We start from the raw sequence: 19,605 nt of genomic DNA on the forward strand, positions 1-19,605 counted from the left end.
ATAGAAGCTCCTGTAATATTCCCTTTATTAGCTCTTCTGATTAGTTGTTGTCGCGCTACATTATCTTCCACATTCATACATTGAAATGCTGTTCTACTTGTTCCTGTGTTATATGGGAACTACAAACTCATGTCACGCTAACAACGGCTAAAAACAACAGCCACAACAGAGACAAACACCATAACAACTGGGAGTAATATTGTATTTGTAACAGATTATTTTGTTGACAGCATCACTTGGCACAACTCTAAATCTGAACGTTTAAACTCAGACAAACTGAAGTTATCGTATTTGGCTCTAAACATGTCAGAGATTCATTATCTAATCACCTGCTTTTGTTGGATGGCGTTACCTTGGCCTCCAGTACTACTGTGAAAAACCTTGGTGTTATATTTGACCAGGATATGTCCTTTAATTCTCACATAAAGCAGGTGACCAGGACTGCTTTCTTTCACCTTCGTAATATCATCAACATTAGGAACATCCTTTCTCAGAGAGATGCAGAAAAACTAGTTCATGCATTTGTGTCTTCCAGGCTGGATTATTGTAACTCGTTACAGTCTGGCTCCAAATACTCTTTAAAAAGCCTCCAACTGACTCAAAACGCTGCAGCAAGAGCACTGACAGGAATTAGCAAGAGAGATCATATTACTCCAGTGTTAGCTTCTCTTCATTGGCTCCCTTTAAAATCTAGAATTGAATTTAAAATCCTCCTCCTTACATACAAGGCCCTGAAAGGCCGAGCTCCATCATATCTGAAAGACCTCATAGAACCAGACTGTCCCAACAGATCACTACCATCTCTAAGTGCAGGTCTGCTTGTGGTTCCTAGAGTTTCTAAAAGTAGAATGGGAGGTAGAACCTTCAGCTATCAGGCTCCTCTCCTGTGGAACCAGCTCCCAGTTTGGGTTCTGGAGGCAGACACAGTCTCTACGTTTAAGGTCAGGACTAAGACTTTCCTTTTAGACAAAGCTTATAGTTAGAGCTGGACTTAACCATCCCTTAGTTATGCTGCTATAGGCCTAGGCTGCAGGGGGACGATGCACTGAGGACATGTCCTCTCCTCTTTGTCCTCTAATATCTTATCATTTTATTTTCTATCTCTTATAATTTACTAACCACTGTGTCTCCCTCTCTCCCCTCCATCTTCTTGTGAGGGTCTCTGGTCTGGAGGCTGAATATCTGACCTGTGGAGTTCTAAGCTACATCTGCTGCCGTGGCCTCATCAACCAGCCCAGTCTTCATGGTCTGGAGTCTGTGTATCAGACCTGTGGAGCTCCATAAACTACATCTGTCCCAGTCTTCATGTCCTCCTCCAGGTGTCCACTCCTACCTAGATGAACTATTCACCAACCTGCCCATGATTCCTGTTATACTCACAAACTGTCACAGATCATCAGCTATGTGTTATATTACTAGATCCTACATGTTTCCTTCAGCTGGATGTTTGTATCTATGACAGAAGTTAGTTTATCTAGTTTCTCCTGTTCTTCTTCTCCCTCTATCTTCTCTGGTTCTACCCGGCTGGTCTTCAGCAGATGGTTCCTCCATATGAGCTGGTTCTGCTCCAGGTTTCTTCCTGTTAAAGGGAGTTTTTCAGGCTGGTTTTTGTGAAGCGTCTTGAGACGATTTGTGTTGTTATTGGCGCTATATAAATAAAACTGAATTGAACTGAATTGTTCATTTACTGTGATGGTAACATAAACAGACTAAATTTAGTTTAACATTAGTAATAATATTAGTTAATATCAAGATTTTTTTTTTAAAAGAACTTAAATTTCACTGTGGACTCTGTAACGTAAATACTGAACGCACCACGTTTCCACCATCTTGTTTTCAGGCCTCTTATCACTCAGGTGTCATTCTCAGCTCTGAGGTAAGCGAACGCACCATTCATGCTTCTGAGTTAAGTTAGCGTAACACACAAACTCCTGTTCAGTCTCCATTGTTGAAAGTGAAGCAGGAAATAGAGACTAAAATGAACCTGAGTGGTAAAAAGACACAGCGCCTCCTGGTGTTTGGGACCAGACTGACCAGGGACCAGCAGAGATGAGACCAGACCAGACTAGACCACGTAGGTACGACACGTAGGTACGACACGTAGGACTAAAAATTAGGCTGAAGGTGATGTTCAAGTACCGAGGATTTCTGCAGCCTCCAGGTGGCGCTCTGGGCACATGGGGGCGGTGAAGGTGAAGACGGCCGGAGACGTGAGGACGACGGAGAGTCCGTGAGGCACCAGAGGATGGTCCACGCTGTAGCCCTGAGCTGAGTGGCTCTTCACGTTCCCTGCGATGGGATAAGACATCCCATGACTGAAAAGAAACACATGAAAGACGTTAAAGAGACGCTGCTGCGCTGGGACGAGACTCGTAGAAGAAATATTTCTCACCACAGATGAACTCCAGCGTTTCCAAAACCGATGCCTGCGAAGACGCTGGCCAGGTGCATGCTGGACCGGGCCTCCAGGTCCTCAGGGTCCCTCACAGCTCTGGACATAGACATGAGGACTTACTCAGGACACACATTCACACGTTTCTACATTTCCTCATAAACATGACTCAAAACGTCCAGAAAGAACCCAGCAACACATGAGACACAGATATGAGACTAAAACAAGCTGCATGTTTCCACCAATGAGACTCAGGTCCTGGTTTAGTTTCTATGAATCAGGGATTTGTCTCATGTTTGTGTTGAAGTGTGTGATGACAACAGATCAAAGGAGCTTTGTGAGGAGCTCAGAAAAAGAGTTGTTGTTGCTCATCAGGCTGGAAAAGGTTCCACAACCATCTGTAAAGAGTCTGGAAGCCACAAATAATCCACAGAGAGTCAGACAGATTGAAGACGACTGTTCCCCTCCACAGGAGTGGTCCACCAACAAACATCACTCCATCATAGTGGGAGAGGAACCAGAGGAACCCAGGGGAACTTCTAAGCAGCTAAAGGCCTCTCTCACATTGGCTGATGTTCATGTTGATGAATCCACTCAACAACCAAAGACACTGCTCTCTGTCCACAAAGAACATGTGGGACAATGTTTAGTGGACAGATGAGACCAGAGTAGAATAGTTTGGTTTAAATGTTTGGAGATGAACCAACACTGCATTCCAGCATCAGAACCTCATCCCTCCATGACACATGGGGGCGCTAATGTCCTGGTTTGGGCCTGTTCTGCTGCATCTGCTCATCATTGATGGACCAATGAACTGTGAATTCTACCAGTGAACTCTGAAAGAAAATGTCAGGACATGAGTCCATGAGCTGAATGTGAAGAGAAACTGGGTCATGGAGGAAGACAAGGAGCCCAAGAACACCAGTGGTTCTCCAGAAGAACCAGATGAATGTTTAGGAACAAGTCAAAGTCCTGACCTTCATCCAGTAGAAATGTTGGAGCATCAGCTGATGAGAGGAAACCACCAACATCTCACAACTCAGCTGGTTCTGATCTGGGATCAGATTAGACCCTGATCAGCTGTTACAGGAGCTTTTATTCTGAAGGACTCACAGACTCGCTCAGAGGAGGAACAGTGGCTCCTTTGTTCTCTTTGTCTCATTTTTACAAAGTTCTCTGGACTCAGTGATGGACGATGAGGTTCCTCTTAGAACCGATCCAGCTCCTGGATGTTGAACCAGTTTTTACCGTTTCATGAACTTGGCGACCACATGGAGGGCGTGGCGGGACCAGACGTCACTGATGGGGTTGCTGCCCTGGTACGCGGGGCGGTTGATGGGGTTGGGAGGGCAGGGGCTTCTCTTGTCGTAGGGCAGGGCGGTGTAGGACTCCAGGGCGTGGCTAGCGGACACATAGGACGCGTGTTTCAGTGGTGACCAACAACAACAACAACCAGAACAGCAACCGTGACAAACGTCCGGCGAGGACCGACCAGAGGACGTCAAAGCCGCTGTTGGCGGCGACTCTCTCGGGCATGCTCAGTGTGTGCAACGGGTCGACGATGCCCAGCGTGGGTCTGATGGCTCTGCTGGCGATGCCTGTCAGCCAATCACAGCTCAGATTCATGCTGATGTCACCAGTGATGTCACCAACATGTGACCTCTAAACTCACCTGTCTTGGCTTTGAGAGGCTCGTAGTCAAAGATGGCGACTCCAGTGGTCTCGCTGCCGGTGCCCGCCGTGGTCGGCACTGGGGGGGGGGGGGTAACTTCAACTACACATTCAAAACAACAGAAGCTGCACAAATAACCTGGATCCGGGGGGGGGGGGTACCTGCGATGAGTGGCTTCACGGCTCCCGTCACCGGCTTCCCTCGACCTATGGGAGCGTTGACGAAGTCCAGGAAGTCGGCCTCGGGGTGGGACGCGTACAGATTGGCTGCTTTACATGTGTCAATCACAGAGCCGCCGCCCACCGCCACAAACACATCAAACGAGTCGGACTTGGCGAATGAGATGGCGTCTTTAAAGCTGGGACACACACAGGACGTTAGTGCACTTATGAGGCCATGAGGCCATGAGGCCTAACCCCGCCCCCAACCCCGCCCCCATCCTCACCTGGAGTCAGTGGGCTCCACCCGGACGCTGTCGTAGACCTTGAACTGGACTTTGTTCTTCACCAGAGACTCCAACACCACCTCCATCGGACGGAGACCGGACAAGTTCTGGTCCGTCATCACACACACGTTCTGGGCCCCGAGGTTCTGGAGGTCCTGGAGGAGAACCGGGCCACGACGACGTCAAAAACAACGTCGACAACATTCAGACCAACATTTACATCGTCAACTATTCCGACGATGACAAAAACAACAGCGTAAACATCGTCAGTGTCAGCGGGTGTCAGAGTGGGGGATGGAGGGATGGGATGAGATGAAGGGATGAGAGTGAGGGATGGAGGATGAGGATGAGGATGAGGAGGGATGAAGGGATGGATGAGATGAAGGGATGAGATGAAGGGATGAGAGTGAGGGATGGAGGGATGAGAGTGAGGGATGAAGGGATGATGAGATGAAGGGATGGATGAGATGGAGGGATGAGATGAAGGGATGAGAGGGAGGGATGAAGGGATGAGAGGGAGGGATGAGATGGAGGGATGAAGGGATGAGATGAGGGATGAAGGGATGGGATGGAGGGAGGTTTGTCATGGACCAGTGTGTAACTCCTCGCTGGCCTCTTCCTGCTGTAAATTGACGTCCTGTGTAGCGTGTTAGCGTGTTAGCATGTAGCGTGTTAGCATGTTAGCTTGTAGCTTGGTAGCTTCACGTGATACTGAATCAGTTTTGTGTTGTGCTGTGTTCCACTCTTCTTCTTCTTTCCCTCCCGCTGTGAATAAACATGTTTTGAGTTTCCTCCTTCGTGTTCTGGCTTTACCCCGAACAGACGCTTCCCTTTGTGTTGTGATGTTTGTGTTGTGATATTTGTTCATCCGTATCGTTGCTCTCGTCTTTCATACTGGGGACAATAAACTACAGCCACCAACACGGCCCATCTCAGCTGATCCACATGTGTTTTGGTTACCATGCCGATCTCTCTGCTGACTCCGCCTCCATATCTGATGTTAGAACTCGCCATCTGACAAAAACAAACACAAACACTCGGATAAACAAACAGTGACGTCCTCCTCCTCCTCCTCCTCCTTCTATCCGTGTCTGGTGAGTCACCTCGAAGGCGTAGTCCGTCTTCCTGACAGTACATGGAGACGCTGCTACACCTGCAGGACAACGGTGAAAGGGTGAGGTCACGGGGTGAACAGGTGAAGGGGTGAACAGGTGGGGTGAAGGGGTGAGGTGAAGGGGTGACAGAGCGTACCGTGGTGGAAGGTGTTGGAGTGAGCAGGACATCTGCACCTGTACACAGACACAGAGCAGAGGTCCATTCAGAAATCATCTAATTTAACAAAGCTCAACTATTAATAATAAAGACCTGATCTACAGGAGGGACATGGTCCCCCCATGGTCCCCCCAGGGTCCCCCCAGGGTCCCCCCAGGGTCCAACCAGGGTCCAACCAGGACCTGGACTCATGGGAACACATGTCTGAAGGTGGTGGTGTGTGATACCACTAGGTTTGGTATCGATCTGATACCAGGTAAATCCGATATCCAATCATTGATACCGATACTTTTTAATAATAAAGGTCCTGACAGTTCATTCAGATTCAGACTGTGATGCAGCCACCGTAAACGTTCTTATGTTTTGCCCTTAGGATTATTAATCACTTAAAATCCAGGACAAAGTACTTTATCGTCCTAATAAGTTTTTGTTCAGAAACAACAGAAAATTATCACATGGGAACAAATGAAAACAAATTATTTTTCAGTGTTCAGAAACTACAATACAAGTTATAGAAATAAATCATTGCGCTTCTGTCTCGTGTGTTTTTTTTAATAAACCAACTGTACTAAATTACAATGAAACGTAAGTATCGATGCCATTGATTTGGTATCGATGTTATCGATATTTGGACCAGGTCACGTGTCTGCAGGTGACCTTTGACCTGACTGCAGGTGAACCGCAGAGCGTCGGGGGGTCTTATGTGTCCCGTTTTCTCAGAGACCCTCCACAGACTCGGATCACTTCTGTTCCGAGTCGAACCGAGTTGGAACCAGAACTCTCGACAGAAAACGCCATGTTTTTAAATGGACACTGGCGCTGTCGCTTTCCTTTGTTGCTCTCTTGTCAGTTTCCTGACTAACGCGATTCAAGTTGATTAACGTTGATTTAAGTTTTGATCGATCTCTGGTCGAACTTACGCTGCTCGCTCGAGCTGCCTGAGGAGGTGAACGACCCGATCGCGACCCGCCATGATGACTTCTACGTCTCCTTCTCCTTCTTCTTCTTCTTCACTTACTACTATTACTACTACGACGACTTCTTCTTCTTTGTGTTTAAACCAGTGGAGGGGCCTGGCGCCCTCTACTGTTCGGGTCTGAGCATTGAACACATGCGGGAAACTGCAGTTCATCGAGTGGCCGCTTGAGGCTCCGGAGGCGCTGATCCTCAACATGTTTACATCCCGGTGTGTTATTTTATTTTCTCAGTTGTTTCATTATTCGTGACAGCTGAACGGGTTTTTTCTAACGCAACGGTTAATTTTTAATGAAGGTTTAAAAATCTGCATAATTAAGGGCGTTTCCATTTTGATTGACAGATGAGATAAGGGCACTGCCAGAGGCCGCTAGTTGCTAACTGCTTGTTGCTAGCTGAGTTTGAACTAAAGTTAACTAGCTAATTAACCAGCTAATGAATTAGCCTTAGGCTAGCTTTCCAGCGAAGCTCCGGTTTGCTAGCGAGGCTAACAGCTAACGACAGGCCAACAGGAGTTCAACAATATGCTCAAGGGAGGCTAACGAGAGGCTAACAGGAGGCTAACGGGAGCTAGCAACAGTTATCACTGAGTTTAAAACGTAATTAGTAATAATCCTTTTAAATCCAGTGTGTAGGAAACGTTAATGTTTAGTTTGCATGTGATTAATGTAACAACGTTAAAAACGGACCTGAGCTGGTTTCATTTCTATTAAATATTAATTTTACAGCCTGGAGGTTTATGTTATGATGTCAGGTAATAAAACACATTAATGTTCGTGTCGTTTTCCTCCAGATGTTCTACATGAGATGAAGACCTGGACCATCAGGACTTTTAAATTCACTGGCGTCTCATTCAGTTCAGTTTTATTAACATAGCGTCAGTAACAACACAAACTGTCTCAGGTCGTTTTACAAAACCTGGAACCGGCAGGAAAAACCTAAAACAGGAAGAAACCTGCAGCTCGTTTCATGGGATTATTATGATTCATTTGAATGTATTAGTGTAATATCTGTTACAGTCATAACTTATTTTTATGTATTAAAGACATTAAACTACTTAATACATTATTATGTTTTAGCATCAACCCGGCAGCGAAGTGTTAGCCGGCTGCTAGCGCCTCTGATAGAGATTAGCTTAGCTTGGTTTCAGATCTATGTGTTATTCCTTCAGATGTTGTATTAAATGCGGGAGAAGGGACAGACTGTTGTCAGGACACGAACTGGATAAATGAGTTGTGTTGTGGATGTGTTGTCGTTGTGTTGTGGATGTGTTGTTGTTGTGTTGTGGATGTGTTGTGTTGTGGATGTGTTGTTGTTGTGTTGTGTTGTGGATGTGTTGTGGATGTGTTTTCGTTGTGTTGTGGATGTGTTTTCGTTGTGTTGTGGATGTGTTGTCATTGTGTTGTGGATGTGTTGTCATTGTGTTGTGGATGTGTTGTCATTGTGTTGTGGATGTGTTGTCATTGTGTTGTCGTTGTGTTGTGAAAGTGTTGTGGATGTGTTTGAGGGGCTGTGGCACATCGACCTTTAAACAAACAGACCTGCCTCTGGTTTTTATTCAGCGGCTGAAGTTTCGTGTCTTTGGCGTCGGAGAAACTTTGTGTCACTTTCCTGCAGCGGATGAAGGTCAAACCATAACATTATGACCACGGAGGTGACTCATCAGAGGACGAGGCCTCCAGAGCCCTGTGCCGACAAAGGTCACATCCTCATCTTCATCACCCCCCCCCCCCCTCCCCCTCACACACACATACACACACACACTCACACACTCACACACACACACACACACACACACACACTCCAGTATATATACAGGTGAGTTTGGGTTTGACTGCAGAGAAGCAGCAGAGACGCTCAGGTAAGAACAAACAGACCCGAACCAGGTTAGACCAGTGATGCGTTCAGGGAACATTTAGTGATGCGTTCAGGGAACATTTAGTGATGCATTCACTGAACATTTAGTGATGCATTCAGGGAACATTTAGTGATGCTGTCAGGGAACACTTAGTGATGCGTTCAGGGAACATTTAATGATGCGTTCAGGGAACATTTAGTGATGCGTTTAGGGAACACTTAGTGATGCGTTTAGGGAACATTTAGTGATGCGTTCAGGGAACATTTAGTGATGCGTTTAGGGAACATTTAGTGATGCGTTCAGGGAACATTTAGTGATGCGTTTAGGGAACATTTAATGATGCGTTCAGGGAACATTTAGTGATGCGTTCAGGGAACATTTAGTGATGCGTTTAGGGAACATTTAGTGATGCATTCAGGGAACATTTAGTGATGCGTTTAGGGAACATTTAGTGATGCATTCAGGGAACATTTAGTGATGCATTCAGGGAGTATTTAGTGATGCGTTCAGGGAACATTTAGTGATGCGTTTAGGGAACATTTAGTGCTGCGTTCAGGGAACATTTAATGATGCATTCAGGGAACATTTAGTGATGCGTTCAGGGAACCGTGGTCCTCTGACTCTGGACTCTCCCTGCAGGCTGCAGTCATGAAGCTGATGGTGAACTTGTGGCTCGTCGTTCTGCTCGATGTCGTCCTCCATCGCTCTGCTGACGGTCGACCTGACTCACCCGTTGGGCACCTCCTGCCCCGACCACTACTCCTCAGTCTGGGGGAGGAGTTCTCCCTGAGGTTGGAAGGAGGAGAAGGAGGAAAAGGAGAAAAAGGAGGCAGTGCTGCTCCAAAGCTCCTCTCCTCCTCCTCCCCCTCCTCCTCCTCCTTCTCAGCTGTGAACAGGGCTCTGCTGCAGCTCACACAGCGCCTCCTTCAGGCCAGGGTGGAACAACAGGAGGAGAAGGGGAAGAGGTCTGACGAGCCTCCCATCTCGCTGGACCTGACCTTCCACCTCCTCAGGGAGGTTCTGGAGATGTCCCGGGCCGAGCGTTTGGCTCAACAGGCCGACAGCAACCGGAGGATGATGGACACGTTTGGCAAATGAGGAACCAGACGTTCAACGACTCCACACAGCCTGGCTAAAATAAAAGCTCCTCCCCTCTAGTCTGTGGGCGGAGCTCCTCTCTAGTCTGTGGGAGGAGCTCCCCCCCTCTAGTCTGTGGGCGGAGCTCCTCCTCTCTAGTCTGTGGGCGGAGCTCCTCCCCTCTAGTCTGTGGGCGGAGCTCCCCTCTAGTCTGTGGGCGGAGCTCCTCTCTAGTCTGTGGGCGGAGCTTCTCCCCTCTAGTCTGTGGGCGGAGCTCCTCCCCTCTAGTCTGTGGGCGGAGCTCCTCTCTAGTCTGTGGGCGGAGCTCCTCTCTATTCTGTGGGCGGAGCTCCCCTCTAGTCTGTGGGCGGAGCTCCTCTCTATTCTGTGGGCGGAGCTCCCCTCTAGTCTGTGGGCGGAGCTCCTCTCTAGACTGTGGGCGGAGCTCCTCCAGCTTTGACTCCATTGGTTCAATAAGAAGCTTCTCCAGTGTCTCCAGGTTTCTTCCATCCAGTGTTTTTAGTTCAGATCTTGTGTTGATGATGTCAGAGTCTGAGTCTCCAGCTCATCCCAAACTTTCTCTCTGGGTTCAGGTCTGGACTCTGGTCTGGTCTCTGGTCTGGACTCAGGTCTGGACTCAGGTCTGGACTCATGGTTCCTGAACCTCTTTCTCTCTCTGAGCCCCATGAATCCTGGAATATGTCTGAGTGGTTTTCTGTTCAGTCCCTTGAGTTCCCTTCACATTGTCCATGGTGTGAAATGTTCTTCCTTCCACTATTAAACACAGCCCTGAGTTCTACTGCTGCTTTTCTTCCAAACGTTTCTCCATCAATCAGGATTTATTTCTTCCTGGTAGAACATGGTTCTCCACTGTCCTTCCAGTCTGGAATAAAGGTCTTAAGACAGTTTCAGTAGTTTCTACATGTTTGATTTGACCCTCCTCCTCCAGACTAACATCTCCTCCTCCAGACTAACATCTCCTCCACCAGACTAACATCTCCTCCACCAGACTAACATCTCCTCCTCCAGACTAACATCTCCTCCTCCACCAGACTAACATCTCCTCCACCAGACTAACATCTCCTCCTCCACCAGACTAACATCTCCTCCACCAGACTAACATCTCCTCCACCAGACTAACATCTCCTCCTCCAGACTAACATCTCCTCCTCCAGACTAACATCTCCTCCACCAGACTAACATCTCCTCCTCCTCCAGACTAACATCTCCTCCTCCTCCAGACTAACATCTCCTCCACCAGACTAACATCTCCTCCACCACGGGATGTGGAGAAATGAGAAGCTCCTCATTGCATCAGTTGGTTAAATAACTTGTGGAACTAAGGATCCACCAGGAGGCGCTGGACTATGAGCTCAGTTACATCCAGGAGGAGACTTTTATTTTAGAAACAGAATGTGTGTTTATATTTAAGATGTTTATTCTGGAGTTTAAATTAAACGAATAAATGATCTGCCTCACACGAAGGATTCATTCGTTCTTTATGAAAAACAACTCATTCATAAAATATCAAAATCACTGATAAACACACTTCACACACTAACACACACTAACACACTTTAACACACACACTAACACACACTCTAACACAAACACACTTCACACACTCTAACACACTAACACACACTAACACACACACACTAAACACACACTAACACACACACACTAACACACTCTAACACAAACACACTTCACACACTCTAACACACACTCTAACACACACACACTAACACACACTAACACACACACTAACACACACTCTAACACACACTCTAACACACACTAACACACACACACACTCTAACACACACTAACACACACACACACTCTAACACACACTCTAACACACACACACTAACACACACTAACACACACACACACTCTAACACACACACTAACACACACTAACACACTCTAACACACACACTAACACACTCTAACACACACTAACACACACTAACACACACTAACACACTCTAACACTCTAACACACACTAACACACACACACTAAACACACACTAACACACACTAACACACACACTAACACACTCTAACACACACACTAACACACACTAACACACACTAACACACACTAACACACACTAACACACACACTAACACACTCTAACACACACTAACACACACTAACACACACTCTAACACACTAACACACACTAACACACACTTCACACACACTAACACACACTAACACACTAACACACACTAACACACTAACACACACTAACACACACTCAGTGAAGACGTCTTTGAGGAGTCGCCTGTTAAAATGAAGGATTTTTTAAAGGAGTCTGGTCCAGACTGAGCCTCAGTAAAAGAACCAGGTTCATAATAAAACAATGATTTATTTGACACTTTAGCAGGAAACACATTTGCCTTTTTAAACGTAGAGTTTTTCCTTTTAACTTCCAGACGTCTGGAACAATCCGTCACCAGAAGAAACCGAGCGATGAAATGAAGAACAAACTAAAATCAGGAGAAAGTCCAATGGGATTCTGAACTGGTTTCACTTCTGGTTGAGCCAACTGAAGGAGAAGACGTGTTTGGGTCCATCCTCCGCCTCCCCCTGTTCAGACTGGGGGGGGGGGGGGGGGGGGGGGGAGGGGGGGAAGGGAGGAGGAGGGGAGGGGAGGGGAGGGGGGAGGAGAGGGAGGAGGGAGGAGAGGGAGGGAGAGGAGAGGGAGGAGGGGAGGGGGGGAGGGAGGAGGAGGAGGAGGGGGAGGAGAGGAGAGGAGAGGGGGGAGGAGAGGAGAGGGGAGGGAGGAGAGGGGGAGGGGGAGGGAGGGGAGGAGGAGGAGGGGGGAGGGAGGAGAAGGGGAGGAGGGGAGGAGGGGGGGGGGGGGGAGAGGAGGAGGAGGAGGAGGGAGAGAGGAGAAGGGGAGGAGAGGAGGGGAAGGAGGAGAGGGAGAGGGATGGGGGAGGAGGAGGGAGGAGGAGGAGAGGAGGAGGAGGAGGGGAGGAGGAGAGGGAGGGGAGGGGGAGGAGAAGGGGAGGAGGAGGAGGGGGGAGGGGAGAGGGGGGGAGGAGGGGGAGGAGAGGGAGGGGGAGGGGGAGGAGGAGAAGGGGGAGGAGGGGGAGGAGGGAGGAGGAGGAGGAGGGGAGGGGGGAGGAGGAGGAGAGGAGGAGGAGGGAGGAGGAGGAAGAGGGGAGGGGAGGAGGAGGGGGGGGGGAGGGAGGGGGGAGGAGGAGAGGGAGAGGGGAGGAGAGGAGGGGGAGGGGAAGGAGGAGGAGGAGGGGGGAGGAGAGGGAGGAGGTGGAGGAGGAGAGGGAGGAGGGGAAGGAGGGAGTAGGGAGGAGGAGTGGAGGGGGAGGAGGAGAGGGAGGAGGAGGAGGAGGAGAGGGAGGGAGGAGGAGGAATAGGAGGAGGAGGGGGAGGGGGAGAGTGATGTAATATTCAAACTTTTTTTCTTGATCATATCTAAAGCTAGAGAATGAGAGACCTGGGGTGATGTACCACGAGTGGGAGTGGCAGACTGGGGGGAGGCCAGCGGTGGGCAGGTGAAGGGGGCGGGGTGTTTGGGTCTGTGTAGCCGGGCCGGGGTGGGCGGGGTCTCTGGGGGTCTCTGTGGGGGCGGGGCTGAGTGAGCAGGTGTCACCTGCTGAGCTCTACTTCTGACCTCCACCTCACCTTCATCTTCCTCATCATCCTCATCATCCTCACCCACTGAGAAGCACAAAGTAGCTTAATGCTAACACGCTAGCATGATGCATGCTAACAGGTTAGCAGATAGAACACTTAATTTTGGTATGCTAACACATCAGAATACTAACATATTAAGAGGCTAACATTCTATATGAATCATGCTAACATTAGCATACACCTTGATGACTCATGGTAGCAAAATACATTAGCAGTAAGATATTTCTTGCTAAAACATTAGCACATCTTAGCTTAGTAGCAGCAGCTTGTATCTAACACCAGACTCACTGGGCTAATAAGCAGTGACTGCTAATGCTAATGCAAAGCTAACGGTAGGTGAAGCCTTTTACATTGGATGAAGTCAATGCTGGCTAGCGCTCTCCTCTGTTTCTCAAAGCTAGCTGTGAAGTGCTCCATCTTCTCGTAGCCGGGCTGGACCTGATCCAGGTGAGACGTGTTGGTTCCCTCCAGCATCCTGACCACAACCACAACCACAACCACAACAACAACAACAACAACCACAACCACAACCACAACAACAACAACCACAACCACAACAACAACAACAACAACAACAACCACAACCACAACCACAACCACAACAACAACAACCACAACCACAACAACAACAACAACAACAACAACCACAACAACAACCACAACCACAACCACAACAACAACAACAACAACCACATCCACAACAGGACATGTCTGAACTGTAAACAACTAACAAACAAAATGAAAACAACAAACTAACAACAAATCACAAACAGGAACTCACTTCTGCAGCAGAGGTTTCGACTCCTGTTCAGGATCAAAGATAAACATTCAGTCAGCAGCAGCTCAACGTTGATGCTAACCCAGCTTCCTCACACACCATGCTAGCTCCATGCTAACACCACGCTAACCAAGTAGCATATGATACAGAAGGATTGATGCTCTACATTCTAATATCTTTAACACCGTGGAGCAAACCGAAGCTAACACGGTGCTAGCTCCATGCTAGCTCCATGCTAACGGGCTACCTGCAGGAACTGGGCCATCTCAGCCTGGTCCATGGTCTGGAAGGCGGTCTCCAGGAGCCTGGTGCAGGCCTCCAGGTGCTCCGTGGACCTCCTCCTCAGACCCCGGATGTAGTGGAGCTTCTCCTCCTGCTCCGCGTTGATCCTCAGCGTTAGCTCCGCCTTCCTCTCCTCCATCAGCGCGTACAGGTGATCGAATGAAGCACACACCTGAGACTTCTGCCTGCGCCCGCTCTCCTGCAGACACACACCAGTCACTACTAGGGGAGGGGCCCCAGGGAGGGAGGGGCCCCAGGGGGAGGGGCCCCGGGGGGGAGGGGCCCCAGGGAAGGAGGGGCCGCAGGGGGAGGGGTCAGGGAAGAACTCACGTCCACAGCTCTGCAGGTCTCCTCCAGCTGACTGATGACGGCCTGAATCCTCTCATTGTTTCCAACCAGCATGGACACAGAGTCACTAAGCTCCGCCTACACACAGGGTTTACATTCACAGCTGAGTTTACTATGGACAGAACAGGAGCTGTGTGTATAGGTGTGTATATAGGTGTGTATATAGGTGTGTAGGGGAGTTGTGTATATAGTGTGTAGTGGAGGTTGTGTGTAGGTGTGTATATAGTGTGTGGTGGGGGTTGTGTATATAGTGTGTAGTGGGTTGTGTATATAGTGTGTAGTGGAGGTTGTGTATATAGTGTGTAGTGGAGGTTGTGTATATAGTGTGTAGTGGGGTGTGTACAGGTGTGTATATAGTGTGTAGTGCAGGTTGTGTATATAGTGTGTAGTGGGGGTTGTGTATATAGTGTGTAGTGGGGGTTGTGTATATAGTGTGTAGTGGAGGTTGTGTGTAGGTGTGTGTATATAGTGTGTAGGGGGGGTTGTGTATATAGTGTGTAGTGGGTTGTGTACCTTCTGCGAGGTGAAGACGTCCTGCAGCGGCGCCACCTCACAGTCCCTGTGAGCTCCAAACACTTTGCACAGGGAACATGTGGGGACACTGCAGGACAAACAGTAGATGTTGATCTTCTCATCCTCATGGTCCTCACACATCGGCTGGTCCCCCTTCTCCTCCGGGACAGGTTTACTGGGACAGACACAGGGACAGGGACAGGTTTACTGGGACAGAGACAGGGACAGGTTTACTGGGACAGGGACAGGGACAGGTTTATTATAAATGTTATTTATTATATTTATGATGCTGTATCGACTGGTTAAATTAAAAATGCAGATAATGCCCAACGCCACTAAAAGGCTTGTAGGTGTTTGTCAAAAAGGGCTGATATTAACAATAAAAACAGTGATAATCTTATGTTTAATAATAACACAATAGAGTTTGTGATATAATGATCAAAATAAAACAAGATACAGTCACAGGAAGAGAGTGTTAATAAGACGTAGACTCAAACTCAGACAGACTTTAATGATCCACGAGGGAAATGACTGAAACAAAACACAAACAGAACGAGTCCATGTACCAACGCTGGGTTCTGTTCTGGTTCTGTTTACGCAGCTACAGTTACGTTAACAGTTAATACATGAAACTGACGGGTTAAAGCTTTAGAGATGCATTCAACACGTCCATGACAGTTAAATAAGATAAAACGTCTGCTCACTAGTGAAGTGGTTCCTGTTTCTTTCATGGAAACATCCGCAAACGACACTGAAGTCACTTTAGTGTCAGACGCTGTTGGTCTGAGCTAAAACCTGAATGTAGCATCTAGTGTTTATACATCTATGGCTGAAGGCGGAGCTCAACGTCATGTGACCCGCCTGTCAATCAAAGGCCTGACACTTCAGCCAGTCACCTGACGCCAAGTGTCCAGGTGTGTGAGTCCAGGTGTGTGTGTCCAGGTGTGAGTCCAGGTGTGAGTCCAGGTGTGTGTCCAAGTGTGTGTCCAGGTGTGTGCCCAGGTGCGTGTGTCCAGGTGTGTGTCCAGTGTGTCCAGGTGTGTGTCCAGGTGTGTGTCCAGGTGTGTGCTCAGGTGTGGTGGGCCAGGTGAGTAGGTGTGTGGTCCAGTGTGGTCAGTGTGAGTCCAGGTGTGTGTCCAGGTGTGGTGTACCAGTGTGTCCGTGTGCACCAGTGTGTCCAGGTGTGATGCTCCCCGAGGTTCCTCTGGAGCTCCGTTGACATCGATGTGGTCCACCACTCAGTTCCTGGACGTAGAGTGTCGGTACCAAGCGGAGGACACGACCCCCCCCGACGCCACGGTGGAGCCGGTCCTGGAGGACAGGTAGGGGTTGGACGCCTGCGGGGGAGTGGGACATGTGCTCATAAGTTGTTCTGTGGTTTCTGAGACAAAATACTTGTGTCATTGTTGTGTGTGTGTCCCTCAGGTGTGCGTGTCCCTCAGGTGTGTGTGTCCCTCAGGTGTGCGTGTCCCTCAGGTGTGCGTGTCCCTCAGGTGTGCGTGTCCCTCAGGTGTGCGTGTCCCTCACCTGGAAGACGTCGTTGGCACACTTGCGGCAGAGGTTGTGTTGGCAGGGCAGGATGACCACGGGCTTGGTGAACATCTCCAGACAGATGGGACACACGAGCTGCTTCTCCAGGCTGTCCATGACCAGGACGCCGTAGGGGGGACACGCTGGCACCTGGACAGGGAGGACGGCGAGGACAGGGAGGACGGCGAGGACAGGGAGCACGGCGAGGACAGGGAGCACGGTGAGGACAGGGAGCACGGCGAGGACAGGGAGGACAGTGAAGAGGTCCCTCAGAGAGTAAATAAAGGAATCCAGTGCCAGAGGACTGCAGCTGTTTTTAGACGGACAGACGTCAGCCGTTGCCGTGCCGACATGTCCTTATATGTCAAAGGTCAAGAGGAGACACAGCTGAGTGGGAGTTATTTAAAGAGACAGGACCCAGTCAGCAGCAGCTGAGGAGGCTACAGCCCCCCCTGCTGGACTCTGGTTCTGGACCACTGCTCTCACTGTGTCAAAAAAGACATGTCCACATCAGTCCTGTCCTCTGTGTCTGTTCATTTTAGAAGACACTTTCAAATTCAATTGTTTTTAAATGTTTAAATGCTCTGAGCTGTTGAAGCCTCTCAAGGGGACATGGTCTCTGTCCCTGTCCATCTCTGTCCCTGTCTCTGTCCCTGTCCCTGTGGTCCCTCTGGTCCATTGTCCCTGTCCCTGACCCTGTCCCTCTGGTCCCTCTGGTCCCTCTGGTCCCTCTGGTCTCTACTGACCCTCTGGTCCCTGTGGTCTGGGTTAGCCCAGACCAGTAGCCCCGTTTTAAAATCCGTCTCCTCAGGTCGTAGAGGAAGCTGCAGCAGCCCCTACAGGCAGGGAGGGAGTATAGCACCCACGTCACTCATCCATCCATCGGCTTGTTCATTCATTCATTCAAGAGTCTGGTCATGTGACTGCAGCTTTATTTCAGGAAACAAACTTCAATCATTATTTACATCATCCGTTTCCATGGTTACATTCAACCACACTGGAGGCTCCGCCTCCATTACAACAACCAATCAGAGCTCAGTTTGACAGAATGACTACAGATACAGAGGCAGGTCAGAGGTCAAGGTCAGGGTAAGGTCAGAGGGTCAGAGGCAGGGTCAAGTAGGTCAGAGGTCAGAGTCAAGGGCAAGGTCAGAGGTCGAGTAGAGCAGGTAGAGGGTTAGAGGTTAGAAGGTCAGAGGGTCAGAGGGTCAGAGGGTCAGGGGTCGTTGTCTAGGTGATGGACCGCGGCCTCATGTGTAGGTGTCTCCGTATCTTCGTCCCCCATCCCTGATCAGCTGCGTCTTCTCGCTGGCGTTGGACGGCTGCTGGAGGACAGGAGCATCCACATCTGCAAAGACAGACACAGTGAGGACACCATGTCCCCTCGGGACCACACACAGGGACTAGGGGTCAGATACAGGGGCATATACATACATGTGGTCTCACCGTGGTCGGGCTCATTGCGTAGCTCCTCCTCCAGGTCGTCGGGGGAGACGTAGTCAGGCTCCGCCCCCTCCCCTGTGGAGGCGGGCCTTAGTTTCCCACAGCAGCAGTTACAGCAGCAGCAGAGGCAGCAGCAGCAGTAGCATCCGGTCAGGACTCCACAGAGCAGGAAGAGACCCTGCAACACAACCACATCACATCACCTGGGCCATGCCCACCTCAGAGATGCCCCGCCCACATCGCACAGAGGCCCCGCCCCCACCTTGGCCCACCAGGTGGACAGCATGAAGTAGGTGTTGACGTTGTCCTCTCCGAACTGCTGGGCCACGTAGAGTCCCAGGGAGCCGTACGAGTCGTAGATGTTCCTCTTGCTGAGGTCGGAGAGGACGGCGTGGGCCCCGTTCAGCTCCTTGAACTTCTCCGCCGCCTCCGGGTTGTCGGGGTTCTTATCGGGGTGGAACCGCAGCGCCAGCTTCCTGTCAGCACACACAGGGTTTCACCAACACTCTATGACCAGCGCTCTGAAACCTTTGACCTCCTGGAACCTGAACACATCACGGCTACTTCATGTCCCAGCCTGACCAGAGCCTCGAACCCGTCTCTACCTGCGTGTCTCATACTGAGCGTGTCTTAACAACCTTCATCCATTCACTGATTCCTCTGTCATCTCACCTGTAGGATTTCTTGATGTCGTCATGGCTACAGCCTTTCTCCAGACCCAGGATGTGATACAGAGACTCTCCAGAGGTGGACAAGGTTCGCTGCCTCCCGTCCGACATCCTGACACCATCACCTGTGGGCAAACCGCTCATGATTTCATGTTCCAGAAAACGATAAAGAAGCACAGTTTTTAGCAGCACATTGGTATTGTTATTGATACTGCAGCAGTAAGTCAAATAATGACTCAGGCAATTATGCTAATGATTTGCATATTAGCAAAGGAGCTAATGTTGTGTGGATGTCTGTGTTAGCAGTGTGCTAATCTTGGTCCAGTCTAAAAACATACAAAGACCACAACATCATCAAAAATGGAATATCTTCACGTTTGTGACAAACTGTTAGCTTAGCATTGTATAGTGCTAGGCTAACAGTTATTTTACCATTGTACACAAAGTGCTAAGCTAACAGTTTACCCTTGTATGCAGTGTTCGAGGGAGGTTAACACTAGAGGGGTGAGGGTTAAAGCGGGTGCTTACCTGCCTGTTGGACACTGGTCTTCTTCTACCTGTCCAGGTACGTCTGGTCCCAGGTCTCTGACAGCCTCCATCAAACATTCAGCAGGTGGCTCAGGTGACCATGTGACGCTACACCTGGTCAGGTTTCAACGAGACGCTCTGGTGGAC

The 19,605-nt window shown here is 49.4% G+C and overlaps 4 protein-coding genes across 5 annotated transcripts in view; 1 reads left to right on the forward strand and 3 right to left on the reverse strand.

Annotated features, from left to right (window-relative positions):
• adhfe1 (alcohol dehydrogenase iron containing 1) overlaps positions 1 to 6,965 on the reverse strand; it is a 7,832-nt gene extending 867 nt beyond the window's left edge. The window contains exons 1-11 of the mRNA XM_047588959.1: positions 6,702 to 6,965; positions 5,761 to 5,798; positions 5,613 to 5,662; positions 5,470 to 5,523; positions 4,510 to 4,664; positions 4,226 to 4,422; positions 4,065 to 4,142; positions 3,885 to 3,990; positions 3,641 to 3,793; positions 2,393 to 2,491; positions 2,140 to 2,315 (exon numbers count right to left, since the gene is read on the reverse strand). Coding sequence (XP_047444915.1) covers positions 2,140 to 2,315; positions 2,393 to 2,491; positions 3,641 to 3,793; positions 3,885 to 3,990; positions 4,065 to 4,142; positions 4,226 to 4,422; positions 4,510 to 4,664; positions 5,470 to 5,523; positions 5,613 to 5,662; positions 5,761 to 5,798; positions 6,702 to 6,955 — 1,360 coding nt within the window. The 5' untranslated portion in view covers positions 6,956 to 6,965. The remainder of the gene's footprint in view (positions 1 to 2,139; positions 2,316 to 2,392; positions 2,492 to 3,640; positions 3,794 to 3,884; positions 3,991 to 4,064; positions 4,143 to 4,225; positions 4,423 to 4,509; positions 4,665 to 5,469; positions 5,524 to 5,612; positions 5,663 to 5,760; positions 5,799 to 6,701) is intronic.
• Positions 6,886 to 9,795, forward strand: LOC125010381 (corticoliberin-1). Of its 2 annotated transcripts, XM_047588964.1 has the most exons (3): positions 6,886 to 6,967; positions 8,319 to 8,456; positions 9,254 to 9,795. In XM_047588964.1, the coding sequence occupies exon 3, from the start codon at positions 9,263 to 9,265 to the stop codon at positions 9,710 to 9,712; it is 450 nt and encodes a 149-aa protein (XP_047444920.1). In that variant the 5' UTR covers positions 6,886 to 6,967; positions 8,319 to 8,456; positions 9,254 to 9,262; the 3' UTR covers positions 9,713 to 9,795. The 2 variants fall into 2 exon arrangements, with proteins under 2 accessions (XP_047444920.1, XP_047444919.1); XM_047588963.1 differs by lacking the exon at positions 6,886 to 6,967 and having other exon boundaries at positions 8,167 to 8,456.
• Positions 9,796 to 12,053: 2,258 nt separating this feature from the next.
• LOC125010585 (tripartite motif-containing protein 55-like) lies at positions 12,054 to 17,088 on the reverse strand. The gene is made up of 9 exons (XM_047589331.1): positions 16,817 to 17,088; positions 16,556 to 16,626; positions 15,290 to 15,473; positions 14,759 to 14,854; positions 14,394 to 14,627; positions 14,150 to 14,172; positions 13,719 to 13,843; positions 13,169 to 13,392; positions 12,054 to 12,303 (listed from the first exon to the last, which is right to left on the reverse strand). Exons 1-9 carry the CDS (start codon positions 16,934 to 16,936, stop codon positions 12,235 to 12,237), a joined length of 1,146 nt encoding a protein of 381 aa, XP_047445287.1. The 5' UTR covers positions 16,937 to 17,088; the 3' UTR covers positions 12,054 to 12,234.
• A 926-nt stretch (positions 17,089 to 18,014) lies between these two features.
• On the reverse strand, positions 18,015 to 19,557 carry LOC125010380 (dnaJ homolog subfamily C member 5B-like). The gene is made up of 5 exons (XM_047588962.1): positions 19,459 to 19,557; positions 18,935 to 19,055; positions 18,525 to 18,738; positions 18,266 to 18,440; positions 18,015 to 18,167 (listed from the first exon to the last, which is right to left on the reverse strand). The coding sequence occupies exons 2-5, from the start codon at positions 19,039 to 19,041 to the stop codon at positions 18,070 to 18,072; spliced, it is 594 nt and encodes a 197-aa protein (XP_047444918.1). The 5' UTR covers positions 19,042 to 19,055; positions 19,459 to 19,557; the 3' UTR covers positions 18,015 to 18,069.
• Between the last annotated feature and the right edge of the window lie 48 nt (positions 19,558 to 19,605).

The sequence above is a fragment of the Mugil cephalus genome, chromosome 7 (assembly GCF_022458985.1).
Source record: "Mugil cephalus isolate CIBA_MC_2020 chromosome 7, CIBA_Mcephalus_1.1, whole genome shotgun sequence".
Taxonomy (NCBI): Eukaryota; Metazoa; Chordata; class Actinopteri; order Mugiliformes; family Mugilidae; genus Mugil; species Mugil cephalus.

Bases quoted from the DNA above. Each gene is read 5' to 3' on its own strand.
- LOC125010585 (XM_047589331.1), bottom strand. From the start codon at position 16,936: ATGGACAGCCTGGAGAAGCAGCTCGTGTGTCCCATCTGTCTGGAGATG. The intron at 16,627-16,816 runs GTGAGGGACACG...ACTCCCCCGCAG, and splicing joins GTGCCAACGACGTCTTCCAG to GCGTCCAACCCCTACCTGTC. The intron at 13,393-13,718 runs GTAAAAGGCTTC...TGTGCTTCTCAG, and splicing joins CAGCATTGACTTCATCCAAT to TGGGTGAGGATGATGAGGAT.
- LOC125010380 (XM_047588962.1), bottom strand. From the start codon at position 19,041: ATGTCGGACGGGAGGCAGCGAACCTTGTCCACCTCTGGAGAGTCTCTG. The intron at 18,739-18,934 runs GTGAGATGACAG...GTGTGCTGACAG, and splicing joins GACATCAAGAAATCCTACAG to GAAGCTGGCGCTGCGGTTCC. The intron at 18,168-18,265 runs GTGAGACCACAT...CTGTCTTTGCAG, and splicing joins ACGCAATGAGCCCGACCACG to ATGTGGATGCTCCTGTCCTC.
- LOC125010381 (XM_047588964.1), top strand. From the start codon at position 9,263: ATGAAGCTGATGGTGAACTTGTGGCTCGTCGTTCTGCTCGATGTCGTC.